At 34.2% G+C, this 12,294-nt stretch overlaps 1 protein-coding gene across 6 annotated transcripts in view; it reads right to left on the bottom strand.

Annotated features, from left to right (window-relative positions):
• The window catches only part of LOC108966802 (long-chain-fatty-acid--CoA ligase 5), a 26,284-nt gene that overhangs the window by 10,326 nt on the left and 3,664 nt on the right, over positions 1–12,294 (bottom strand). For 3 of the 6 annotated variants that reach the window (XM_018929871.1, XM_018929872.1, XM_018929873.1), the window contains exons 2-3: positions 10,334–10,644; positions 9,864–10,018 (exon numbers count right to left, since the gene is read on the bottom strand). In XM_018929871.1, coding sequence (XP_018785416.1) covers positions 9,864–10,018; positions 10,334–10,409 — 231 coding nt within the window. In that variant the 5' untranslated portion in view covers positions 10,410–10,644. Of the gene's footprint in view, positions 1–5,061; positions 5,237–9,863; positions 10,019–10,333; positions 10,645–12,294 lie in introns of those variants that run through there. The other 3 variants (XM_018929874.1, XM_018929875.1, XM_018929876.1) reach the window with 2 other exon arrangements.

The raw sequence follows: 12,294 nt of genomic DNA, 5'->3' as shown, positions 1-12,294 counted from the left end.
GGTCTCTTACGATTTTTTCCTAATTCTAACCGTTTAAAAGATATTAACTTTTGAAGTTTGATAATTTTAAGGCTACTGTTTTCTTAAGAATTTTTGTAACGCAATAAAAAAATCATTTAAAMTTGAAAAACAAAACAATATTAAATTTTTTACCACCCTAATACACATAATCATTTGAAATTGCTAAATTCACAGTTTCGTAGGAATTTACTAAAAACGATTTCTTAAAAAGCGTAAAAACAATATTCATATTTTTTTTTACCCACCCTAATACATATAATTGTTTGAAAAGCAAACACTCACAATTTCGTAGGAAGTTCACGAAAATTATTTCTTATAAAAAGAGAAAAAATTATTTTCTCACATATTTTTTGCTCACCCTAATACATATAATTGTTTGAAATTGCAAAATTAGCAGTTTCGTAGGAATTTACTAAAAATTATTTCTTACAAAGAGAAAAAAAATCAATATTCGTCTATTTTGACACACCCTAATACACATCTATCTATTATATATACATACGTATATTGTTAGCTGCATTAGTGAAAATTGTGAATTTCTTATTAGTCACCTGAATACTTGAAATGCCAATTTTCAGCACCGTTTGCGTTGTGTCAAAAATATGCTCAAGCAAATGTCTTGAAAAGCGAATTGGACAAAAGCGAATGCTGCTTYACACATTCACAACGCTATTCGTGTGGTGTGTCTTTTAAAACTTTTCTCATTCATATATCACCAAGTATTAAGCATTTATGCGCTTGTCTCCCTCCTTTTTAATACATCATATGATCGCTAATCTTTTTAATAACGTTTTTTTTTAATTTATTTTTAATATGAATATGTTATATGCATACATTAAGGTCGCCGTTACTTCCTGAAGTTGTTTTTTTTTTCAAAGACCTCCAGAAGTTTCAAAAAAAGAGTCTAACTGAAACAAGCTTTTTTATTTTCAATTTAAACCATGACTAAGATATTTTTCTTTTCAAACATATTTTATATGGGATTTTTGWTTTTTTGCAATAAAGTACTTATCGCCAAAGCAAGTAAATCTCCAAGAAAGTATATTCTAAAACAAAATTTACTAAAACAATTTTTCCAAAATTAGTGAGTTTTTCATACAAACATTCCTTTAAATATACTGTATTCATATGGTACAACATGTGGTATGAGCAACACAAAAACTGTWAATCACTTGGGTGAGTGCTAAAGTTATTTGGGGTATAGTTTTTACTAAAATTTAAATCTAAACAAACAATTTATTTATGAAACAATTTGTAAACACGTAATTTATTTATGAAAAAATTATTTACACATGTTTTGTAGAGCAGAAAATTTAGATTATCGCTATTTCAAAATTGTGGGCTATCTTGCTTTATGCAAAAAAAAAAAAAAATTATATTATAATATAGGGGAAAATATTTATTATTTAGGCACGGTTTAAAGTGAAAACCAGTAAAAGCGTTAACTTCGGTTTCTTCGAAGCGAGAATACCTTTCACAAATAAAAAAGTTTTCGTTCATGAACTTGTTTTGAATCTTACATTTAGTATGCCAGCAGTATGTTATAGTTGACCGATCGTAACAATTTCTTCAGATATTYTAGCATTGCYATGGGCAATAAACCACGYGAAGATTCGTGAAGATATATCTTCAAGTAGAAAAGTTTTCCTAATAGGGATTATATTTTGATCGTTTRGTATCTATGGCAGCTATATTATATAGTAGTCCAATGTTAACCACTCATTCGGACATTGTACTGTTTTCTTTAGCAATACTCTGTGCCAAATTTTGTAATTATATCTTGTCAAATAAAAAAGTTTTTCACACAAGCACTTAGTTGTCATGCTTTAGTTTGTAAAGCAGCTATATGCTATAGCAATCCGTTCTGAAAAATTTTATACGAAGATTATAGAATTGCCTTAAAAAGTATTCTCTGTTGAATATCAGCAAGATATCTCTACAAATAAAAAACTTTTCCATACAAGAAAAGAATGTTTAGATTGTTCAGTTTGTATGACAGCTATATGCTAAAGAGATCTGATTTGAAATTTTCTTCTGCTATTTTAGCACTTTTATCTTAAAATAAACTGCACGGAATTTCGTCAAATAAAAAAGTTTTCCATACAAAGACTTGAGTAAGATCGTTCCGTTTGTAAGGCAGCAATATGCTATAGTGGTGCGATGGCAGTGATTTCGAAAAATGAGCAGCATCTTGAGGAGAAGAGGACGTGTGCAAATTTTCARATCGTTATCTCAAAATCTGAGAAACTAGTTCGGAAAATAACGAACACCCTAATACGTATGCATGGACGCAAGCAGACATATGTCACCTTTTTTTTTTGAAAAATATTTAACTTCTAGATGAAAATCGAAAGGATGAATATATATACTATACATATGTATAGAATACAAATATATATGTACCTATTCGTATATAATTTACAGCTACGGGATTTCTTAAAATTTTTTATAATAATGCTATTTGTTAGTGACAAAAATCCTCTGTGCAAAATTATGCAAATTTGTATTATACAAATGTACATAAGTATATACAACTATACTTATGAATGTAAGCATATAATATACTTGTATGAAGGGGAAAAAGAACTAGAAGGGGATGTGTGTGTGCATCATTCATTCGCTTGGCTTATTTTATTAAATTAACAATAAACATTGTAATTGTCTATACAATACTTTCGTTGTAAAAAAAAACAAGTTCATTGCATATGTATGTATGTTGTTGCTACATTGCTCATTTTCAATTCATAAATTCASGAGTATTCGAACATTTGTGTACAAGCTTTTAGTGAGTGTAGGGAAACCAACTAAATCACAACCAATGTAAAGATGTGCAGTTCTTTCGCCCTGTGGTGTCTACAGGCTGAATTTGGCTAGCGACGACTCGGCTGCATGCTGTCCGCGAGCATAAATAAATTTTTCTGGTGTCTTTCAAAAATGTTTACTAGTGTGTGCAATTCTGATATCCAAAATTCGAATACAAGATGGTATGCCAGAATCGATGCCGTTAAGCCGTTTGCGAAAAATCTTGCCGAATAAACGCTTTGAAAGAAGTTARACTCAACGTTGAGGCGAAAACTCCTCGAGTCATTGATGAAATTTTGAAATATATTAGCAAATTTGTGGGCGTTTTGATGGCATTCATATGGTTTAAAAACTTTCAGTCAGCCAATAAAAGAAATTTGTAAATTTTGTTCTTCAAGCGATCAATGCCGCAATGGAAACACTGAAACGCTCTGCATGCAGAAGKGGATAAAAATTCCAGTGAAGAAGAATATTTCAGGACTAGCTACATTGTGCCGTGAGGCATAAAAGCCAAGGATTTCCACACTTCGCTTTCCCTGTCACTTCTAAGTTCCAACTAATTGAAGGTTGTAGTATTTTAAACTACATGTTCGCGCATTTAACCATAATAGTAAAYAGAAGATCAAAGATTTCAAACCTTTCTTTAATTTTTTTATAATTTTTAAWTCGATCAGTAAATAAATGTATGAATGAGATGTTTCTGACTTCCTATTAACTGTTATTTCTTGCTATATATATTGTTATACATTCAGGTAATAATGAAGAGGTTTTTTAGACTGCAAGTCCATATATGAACTGATTTATTTATACATCATTGCCTTTCAAAATCATACAAGACCAATTTTTTCCACCCAAAATCAACAAAAAAGCAAATTTAATWGCTGATGATTGGCACCTAACTTGCGGAACCAACCAGAATATAATTGAAATAACCGCGAGCAGGGAGTACTTTCATTTTCCAATCGCGCTTTTCTAAGTCTTAAACGGGTTGGGTGGTTTTAAAATTCTGCTCTGTCAATAAAATRAGAAMTTGGTGCTTGAGAATCGACGATTAACAGTCAGAGAACTTACTAGCATCTTTGGAATATCAATAATAGAGATCAAAGAAAACCATTTCCAAAGAACATTTGGACCTAAGAAAAGTGAAAGCACAATTGGTTTCAAAATCACAAAATTTTTTCATGAAATGTTTTATTATGGACGATAAATCTTGGATCTAGGCTTATGACTCGAAAACCGACGAACAGTCGGCCGAATATCGTTGCAAGGGTGAGGCAAAGCCGAAAAAACCACGGAAAAGCAGGTCAAAAACCATAGCTATTCATAAAGGAGATTAGAATTATGGCCCGGCAACTCTATTTTATTACATTATTACATACGAAAATGCACCGACAAAAACTACATTGATTTTTCGTGAGTTTTTCGCCAAAGTTTCAATCAGTAACATGCCACAACCACCGTATTCGTCTGAATTAGCTCCGTGAGATTTCCGCCTATTCAGCAAACTCCAACGAACGCTCCGGGGAAAACATTTTAAATGAATTGAGAGTCAATGGAAGACATTAAAGGTGAATCGCTAGGCGCATCGAAGGCTATTGACTTTAATAACGSTTTCCTGGTTTGAAAAAACGTTAGCGCAAGTGTCTTGGGTTCAAGCGGGATTACATTGATTTTGAAAAATAAATTAAGTTTTTTGTTTTATAGCAAAGCCACTATTTTGTCGTTCTGCCAGACTATATATGCACCGAATCCACTAAATATTTAATTTTTATTTCTCGGGTACAATTAGTGTAAGAAATTTGTCATGAAAACCCTTGAAATATTGAAACTATATAGTTTTTATTGAAAGGCATAATTCGGTGCCCAGTTATTTGGCGGTACCACTTAATGCACGTATGTATGTACGATTGTGTATGTGCTGCACGAAGTCATTTAGCATAGGGAAGCCACTTTAATTGCCTCAACAACTGCACTTATCTCAGCATTTTATATTATTTCTATTTTCAAACGCAAATAAATTATTATATGTGCATATATACATATATTCAAACTCATTTGCTTMTTTGTAAGTATAATTATTCGCGCATTGTTGTACAAATAGACGAGCGTTTTCGTGCCACTTCTACGCACAGTATAACATTTACGTAATAGACAAAGCACGATGTCACCGTTTTTCAATTAATATTCAAATCGAATAAATTGTACACATTTTTACTTAAATAATATATTTGTATTTACKTCGCAACGTTTGACACCACCGGCCACAAATATGTAGTTTAGACGATTTAATATTAAACTTTAACCGCTTTACAAGCAAGCGCACGTTTTTAGAAATACCGACGCAAAGTTTGACTGCAAACTAAATTTTTTAAAAACTGCTTTAACTCAACATCTGCATTTTCGAACAATCGAACAGTCTTTTTCGCTTGGGAATCGCGACAGTTATTCGCAACAAGCAAGCTCTGGCCACATAATGTTCGGGTATCGCGTGAGAGCAAGCACAAGTGACCAGCGCATAGTTGTCGTGCAATTTTTCGTTACGATGCGCTGTTTCGGCCGACTTTCGAAATATATAYAGTRCAAAGAAAATAATTTCGTTTATTATCGTTAATATTCGTGGCGGCGCTCTTTAGCGGTCTCACGCGATCAGCATTTTTCGAAGCACATGATACTGACAACAAGCTTGTGAGCGGCGGCGTTGRGTGGGCAGTGATGCTTGCAGGTGGTTTGGTATGTGGAAGGCTGCTGAGTGATTGGCACTCTGTTTATATCGATTATTGGATATGTGGTATTCTATAGTTCATTTTACGAGTATAGATGCCAATTCCAATATTTGAATATTAAACAAGAAAAAATTTTAATTTCGGCTGTACCGAAGCTGTGTTCACCGGTACATCTCTTACAACATAAAGCTTATGAAGAGAAATTATCATGATTTTGAGCTTGTATGGCAGCTAAATTCTATAACAGTCCGATCTCAAAAATTTATTCGCAGATTGTGGCATTTTCGTCAACAATTATTCATTGCAAATTTAGTGAAAATATCTTATYAAATAAAACAGTTTTCCATATAAGAACATGCTTCTGATTGTGCAGTTTGTATGAAGCTATATGCTAAATTGATCCGATCTGAATAATTTCTTCGGAGATAACGTGGCCTTGGAGGATGCATGCCAAAATTTGTGAAGATATCTTTTCATATAAAAAAAAAAAATTTCACAGAAGGACTGGATTTTGATGGTTCAGATTGTATATGCTATAGCGATCCGAATTAAACGATTTCTTCGGAGATTGTACTGTTAGTTTAAATAATAATTCTTACCATATCTTGTGAAAATATCTCTTCAAATAGAAAAGATTTCTATACAAGGACTGGATGGTTCAGATTGTAAGGCCGCTATATGCTATAGGGTTCCGATCTGAATAATTTCTTTGGAGATCAAAACATAGCCTTAGAGAATAGTAAATGCCATATTTTGTGAAGATTAAAATATTCAAATAAAAAACTTTTTCATACAACAACTTGATTCTGATTGTTCAGTTTGTATAACAGCTATAAACTATAGTAGTTCTATATCGGCGGTTCCGACATATGAGCAGCTTCTTGATGAAAAAGGCACGTATGCAAAATCTTGGAACGATATCTCCAAAATTGAGGGCGTATATACAGACAGGTAGACTTGGTAGAATGTAATGTGATTTGAAAGCTATAAGTTGACCTCACGGGAAGTTAGCTGCCAGCAAGCTTTATAACAGAAAAGCAAACACCATGCCTTATATGACTCTCGTGCCTCGATGTGATTTGAAAGCCGCGAGGTAAATCGCGCGAAGCTGGCTACCAGTTGCCTCTATATAAGCAGACAGGCAACGTGGCTGGCCAGTGCTTGGGTGACTGTCGCGCCGCGATGTGATGTGATTTGTAAGCCACGAGGTAAATTCGCGCGAAGCTGGCTACCAGTTGCCTCTATATAAGCAGAGCAGGCAAGGTGCCTAGCCAGTGCTGGGTGAATCTAACGATGTGAACTGATTTAAGCGTCATGAGTTGAGCTCGCGAGAAGGTAGCTGCTGCCGGGCTCTATAAATCATTAAATAGTTTATTATATTATATATACACATATATTTTTATGACAAAAACTTCTTGGCTAACTGTGGGCAAGTTTCAAAGTCWCTAAATAAAGTATTTTTTACTTGAAAATTAATTAAATATTTTATTTTTGAAAAGTTGAAGTTATCAGGTTGGTTTCATGAGCTATGTACTAGTTACTACGGTTCATCAATTCATTTAATTGGTATCTAGGTAAAACCGCATGATCTCATTTTTAATATAAGTAATATTTCCATAGTATTATAAATATATTTTATTATAAATAATGTTATTAATAGCAGCACGAAATTATGGTTTTAACARTATTGAAATATTTGTTTATATGGGTGATAAATTTGAAGCGTAATTTTTATTATTATTATTTCTATGACCAGCGGTATACTTTTGAAGGATTCGTGGGCGCTGAGCCGTTGAAAATCAAAATATTCTAATCGAATTAAATCGTCAAAAAATAAATAAATTTGTTAGAATATTGTAAACAAAAGATGCCAGTGATTGATTTTCATTAAAAATTTGCCGAAACGAGAAACATCAAAGCCGAAAAATCGTACCAATAGTAGCWACAACAAAACTTGCTTTCATGATGCAAATGTATATATAGCAATTGTGTATCGGAATTCCAATTATTGGAAAACTAATTTATTATTTCGTTTTTATTAGACCACAGCGTCATTGTCTTTATCGCTTTTAAAAGCCACGTGATAGAACTATTTTTGGATTAGATTAAATAAGTAAATGAGGAGTGCACTGTGACCTAGGGTCTATTGGGATCTCTGCTAAGTCACAAAGTCTCAACCGGGCTCAGAAAATTGATAAATTCCTATATACTGCAATTGGTGGTATTGAGGCTATATAAGGTCTTTTTGGAAAGTGAAAACAAGGGTGTTTATCCTGTGCCTATAGACTGCAGTGTAGTCAATTAGCAGGAGTTCTGGTATTTYACATAAGAAGCCTGGAACAGTAGGTGCCAAGTTATTTTGTGAAGTGAATGTTAYATGTACCACTTGAAGCCAAGAAATAGCAGTCGGAGTCAGAAGAAGCCATATATATTAGTTTTGGTCTCTTCGACTAAACAACTCAACACTAACGTTAACTTTAATAGAACTTTTCATATGTTAGCGTCAGTAAAAAGAAATGGTCTGCAGAACATAGTAATGAAATTTGTTTCTGCTTAATCTCAGTATTAACACTTCAAAATACCGCTAAGCAAATAACAAAAGCATTTTAATATACTAATTATGAGATTTAGCAGTCAGTACCATTGTGTTTTTTTTTTTTCAAATTTGATGCCAGCCAGTTCGTTTTTGCAGGCGTGAGCACATGAATCATGTGACTTCTGCTGCTCCCCTAAACCATATGCAAACATACAAGTACATACGAAGGTTGCCTTTTATATATTGGAATTAGAGAACAAAACCTTTAACAAAATCTTTATTGTTTTCTATATTCTCCACTTGCCACTGTGACTGAGGTATCTCCACAACATGCTTTAGATCACATCAGCCGCCTCTAGAGATGTTGAAAAACGTTGACCTATTAGTGTATTTTTTTTTTCTAGAGTAAATCGTTCGGAGCTAAGTCCAGATAGTTAGTTTCCGGCACAACATATACACAGAAGGAAAATATATTTTAAAAMKACGCRCATATCARTATTCATATATGTATGTATGTATGTCAGTGGTGCTTCTATGGCTAGTCAATGTTTAATTTAAGACATYATAACAATAACGTAACGCAAAAATCATAGAAGTAAAGGGTGTTTTCTGTGGAGGTAAATAAATTTAATTTAAAAAAAATCAATTTTTGAGTTCGTATAAGTTCGGTATTTGCAAGTATTTGGTTGGTTTCTCTTCCAAGAAGTCAATAATCTCGGGCTTATCTGGGTATACAAGCGACTTCTGATAACCTCACAAAACATTGTCCAGCGGCGTTAAATCGCATGATCTTGGAGGCCATGCTAYAGSCTCACAATGCGAGATGATGCGCTCACCTAAAGTTTCCTTCAATAAATTGATTGTTTCTTTGGCTGTGTGGCGATCTCTTGTTGGAGCGAAATGTCATCCAGATCAACAACCGCCAATTCAAGCACGAAAAAGTCATCAATCATAGACTCTATGTCGTTCCCTATCGGCTGAACAATTATGACCGGCTTCCTTTTTGAAGAAATATAAACCAAAAATAGAGCCCTCTGCCCGTAGATCACACCAAAMGGTGGTTTTTTGAGTATGTAGCGGCATCTCAGTCAAGACTTGCCGATCATCGTCACTTCAAACTCGAGAAATTTGTTTATTAACATAACCATTCATTCAAAAGTGAGCTTCATCGCTAAGCTAATATTTTTTGTACAAATCGGGATCGATGGTCATCTCGATTTGCGAATAAGAACAGCTCCGGTTGTGGCACACAATGGCGGATGGACTCTCTCGGGTCTTTTTCAATACTTTACCCATTAACAACTATAGCACCTTCGGTGCGTACTACTCCGTACGTACTACTCGTCGTCTCCGAGCGCCCTCATTGTTCACCAGAGTAAACGTGGTGCGAAACCGATATACGTGTATGGTCGTTCGAATTACTGACCTTGTAGTGCGATTATATCGATCAAATATTTGAACCACCCACCCATTATGTTGATAATAAATTTGCACRATTTGCAAACGTTGTTCCGRTGTGAATCAATTCATTGTAAAATGGGTAACCAATCTGGTAATATACCAAGCAACAACCGTCAAAGGGACCAACTCCGAAAAATTTATCGCCACATTGAAAACCAGACATCTAAARACACCCGTTATATTTGTAAATGTCTAGTGTCTTCACGTTGGCATGTCTTATAAATTTGGCAGTGAGATTCGCCTTTATTTCAAAGGCAATTGTTACCAAGAAAGTACTTTCGTGTGATTAACAATTTATTCTTATAAATTATCCCACTTACCTCCAATATTGGCGCTTGATTATCCAGAGGCACTAAAGGCTTTTCCGGTATGGGACGCGATTTTAAATAATAAGTCGCCGCTGCTGCAAGACCAGTTATTGTGATAACGCCCGCCGTACCGCCGAAGTAATACAAATAGCCGTCGATCTCATCAACTGTAAATGTATTCAAGTGTTAGTACTCCGTTGACATATGCCCYCTTAAGGGCGCGTCAAAATAGTTACGTTGATGACAACTGAATTGAATGTATACATTTATTTGGAGCGCAGCAGATTGAGAATGTGTCCGCTACCGGAGAAGTTTCCGGTGGACCAACTCTCATCTTTTGCATACGACAACGTATTAAATTGACATTTGTCATTGGCGATTATGAGGAACAGCCGATCAAATAGCCATTCTGACGCGGCCTTAAATCATTATTTAAAGCGATTATGTTTTAATAATAAGTTTAATAATAAGTCAATACTTACGTAAATATGAAAAGTTGCTCACTATGAAGTGATTGAAGTATGCTAAAATTGATTTCTCCGGCGTCATGACTGACATCTTAATTGAACTGTTCTCGGATAACGAAAGACTTATACAAGTTATTTACGAAGCGCAAGTTGAGTATTTAGGAATGTAGGTATATTTATAAACCTTTCCACGTCGAGTATTAATTTAAAGATTACTTTTTATCAACATCTACAAAATACTGGAATGTAGAGTCCGACAGCGACTTATTGGAATGTAAGTTATTCGGTTGTTTACTAATTAGATGAAAGCACGTGCTTTGTCGTTTCTGAAATATAGATAAGGTTTCATGAAAATTGAATTTAAAAATACTAAAAATAAATTTAAAAAGGTTTACCACTTTTTGGTAAAATATGTGGTTTTCAATAGCTAGGAAAAATAAAAAATAGTTATTTTATTTCTCGTACAATAAAAAATGTTAACTTCAGCTGCACCAAAGCTATAATACCCTTCACAAATGTATTTTTTATGGCAYAAAGGGGATGAATAAATCTTAATCTTGATTTTGACCGATCGGTTTGTATGACAGCTATATGCTATAGTGGTCCGATTTGAAMAATTCTTTCGTGGATTATATAATTGCTTTGGATAAAAAACTATGTCGAATTTCGTGGAGATACCTTTGCAAATAAATAAGTTTTCCATACAAARCCTTAATTTTGTTCAGTTAGTTTGTATGGGAGCTATACGCTATAGTAGTTCGATAACGTTGATTCTGACTAGTGAAAACTTCGTGTAAAAGTTTTCAGATCGATATCTCAAAACCTGATGTACTAGCTCGCGAATATACAGGCAGACTGGCGGACAAAGCGAAATCGACTCAACTAGGCACATTGATTATTGATATATTGATGTGTTTTAAGTTCACTTCGACAATTGAGTGTCTATTATGACTCAGCTCGCTAACTRYGCGCTSRAARCTAGTCAAGGAGKTCATGACCTAATTAACAATAGTTTCACGCTCCTTCCATATTAGACTAGTATGGAAACCAGCCACAGAGGAGTCTCTGGAAACCGCAAAGCTGATGAGCTGGCGAGGGAGGAAATCCTTTTCTCAAGTTCATACGATTGGAGTGGAGTCGGTTCTCCAATGTTCGCTTACGTTATAACGTGAAACCATTGGACCTTCAGTGAGCTCARAAAGCGCTAGTCAAAAACCAGAATTTTTCCAACTACGAGATCCTTCTGTCCCAGAGTAAACTACTGTCTTCCGAACTATTGGCTCTTGCAATGTCCAATACGTTTATATGCGGTGCAGCTCAGTATTCTGTCCGACGCTATTGGCAAAATTGTATGAAGGAAAGCAAGGTGGAATCACTGAAGGTTGACTTATGTATCGCGGTAGACACGCCAAAACGATACGTCGAACGATGAGAATCTGATAATCTATATTTCAGGAATTTTTGGGTAACATAAGGAAAGAATTTCTGTGAAAGTGAGATTCAACGACTTCACCCAATCTATAAATATCTCCCATTTCAGTGTAAAAAAAAAAAAAACAAGTTCACAAACAATTCTAGTAAAAGTGATTTAATGGAGCAAATCCCCAAAAGAAAATACAACAATAATTTGCTTGTTTTTAGTAACTAGTGGCTGGCAGCGTTTATGTTTTAGTCACACCACCACCCCGTCATAACGTCAATTGATTGCCCTGAGAATCAGCAAACCTGCAGCAGATCATTAGTTGTATAGTATCGATCGCTGTCTATATACTCGAATAGATGCGTACACCACTAAATAAATAAATAAATATTAGGTGCAAATGATAATAAGACTTCTAAACAGGGTTGCGAATGCTTCAATACAAAAATTTTGGATCAAAAATTGAAAAACTGAAAGTTAAATCTTAATTTTTTAATACGATTTTAGTATTAAAAATAAAAACCAACTAAAATAAGCGAAAATTAATTTTTATTAT

Source organism: Bactrocera latifrons, unplaced genomic scaffold (genome assembly GCF_001853355.1).
Source record: "Bactrocera latifrons isolate USDA-ARS-PBARC rearing strain unplaced genomic scaffold, ASM185335v1 scaffold_17, whole genome shotgun sequence".
Classification (NCBI taxonomy): domain Eukaryota; kingdom Metazoa; phylum Arthropoda; class Insecta; order Diptera; family Tephritidae; genus Bactrocera; species Bactrocera latifrons.
This window is presented reverse-complemented; position numbering and strand designations above follow the sequence as displayed.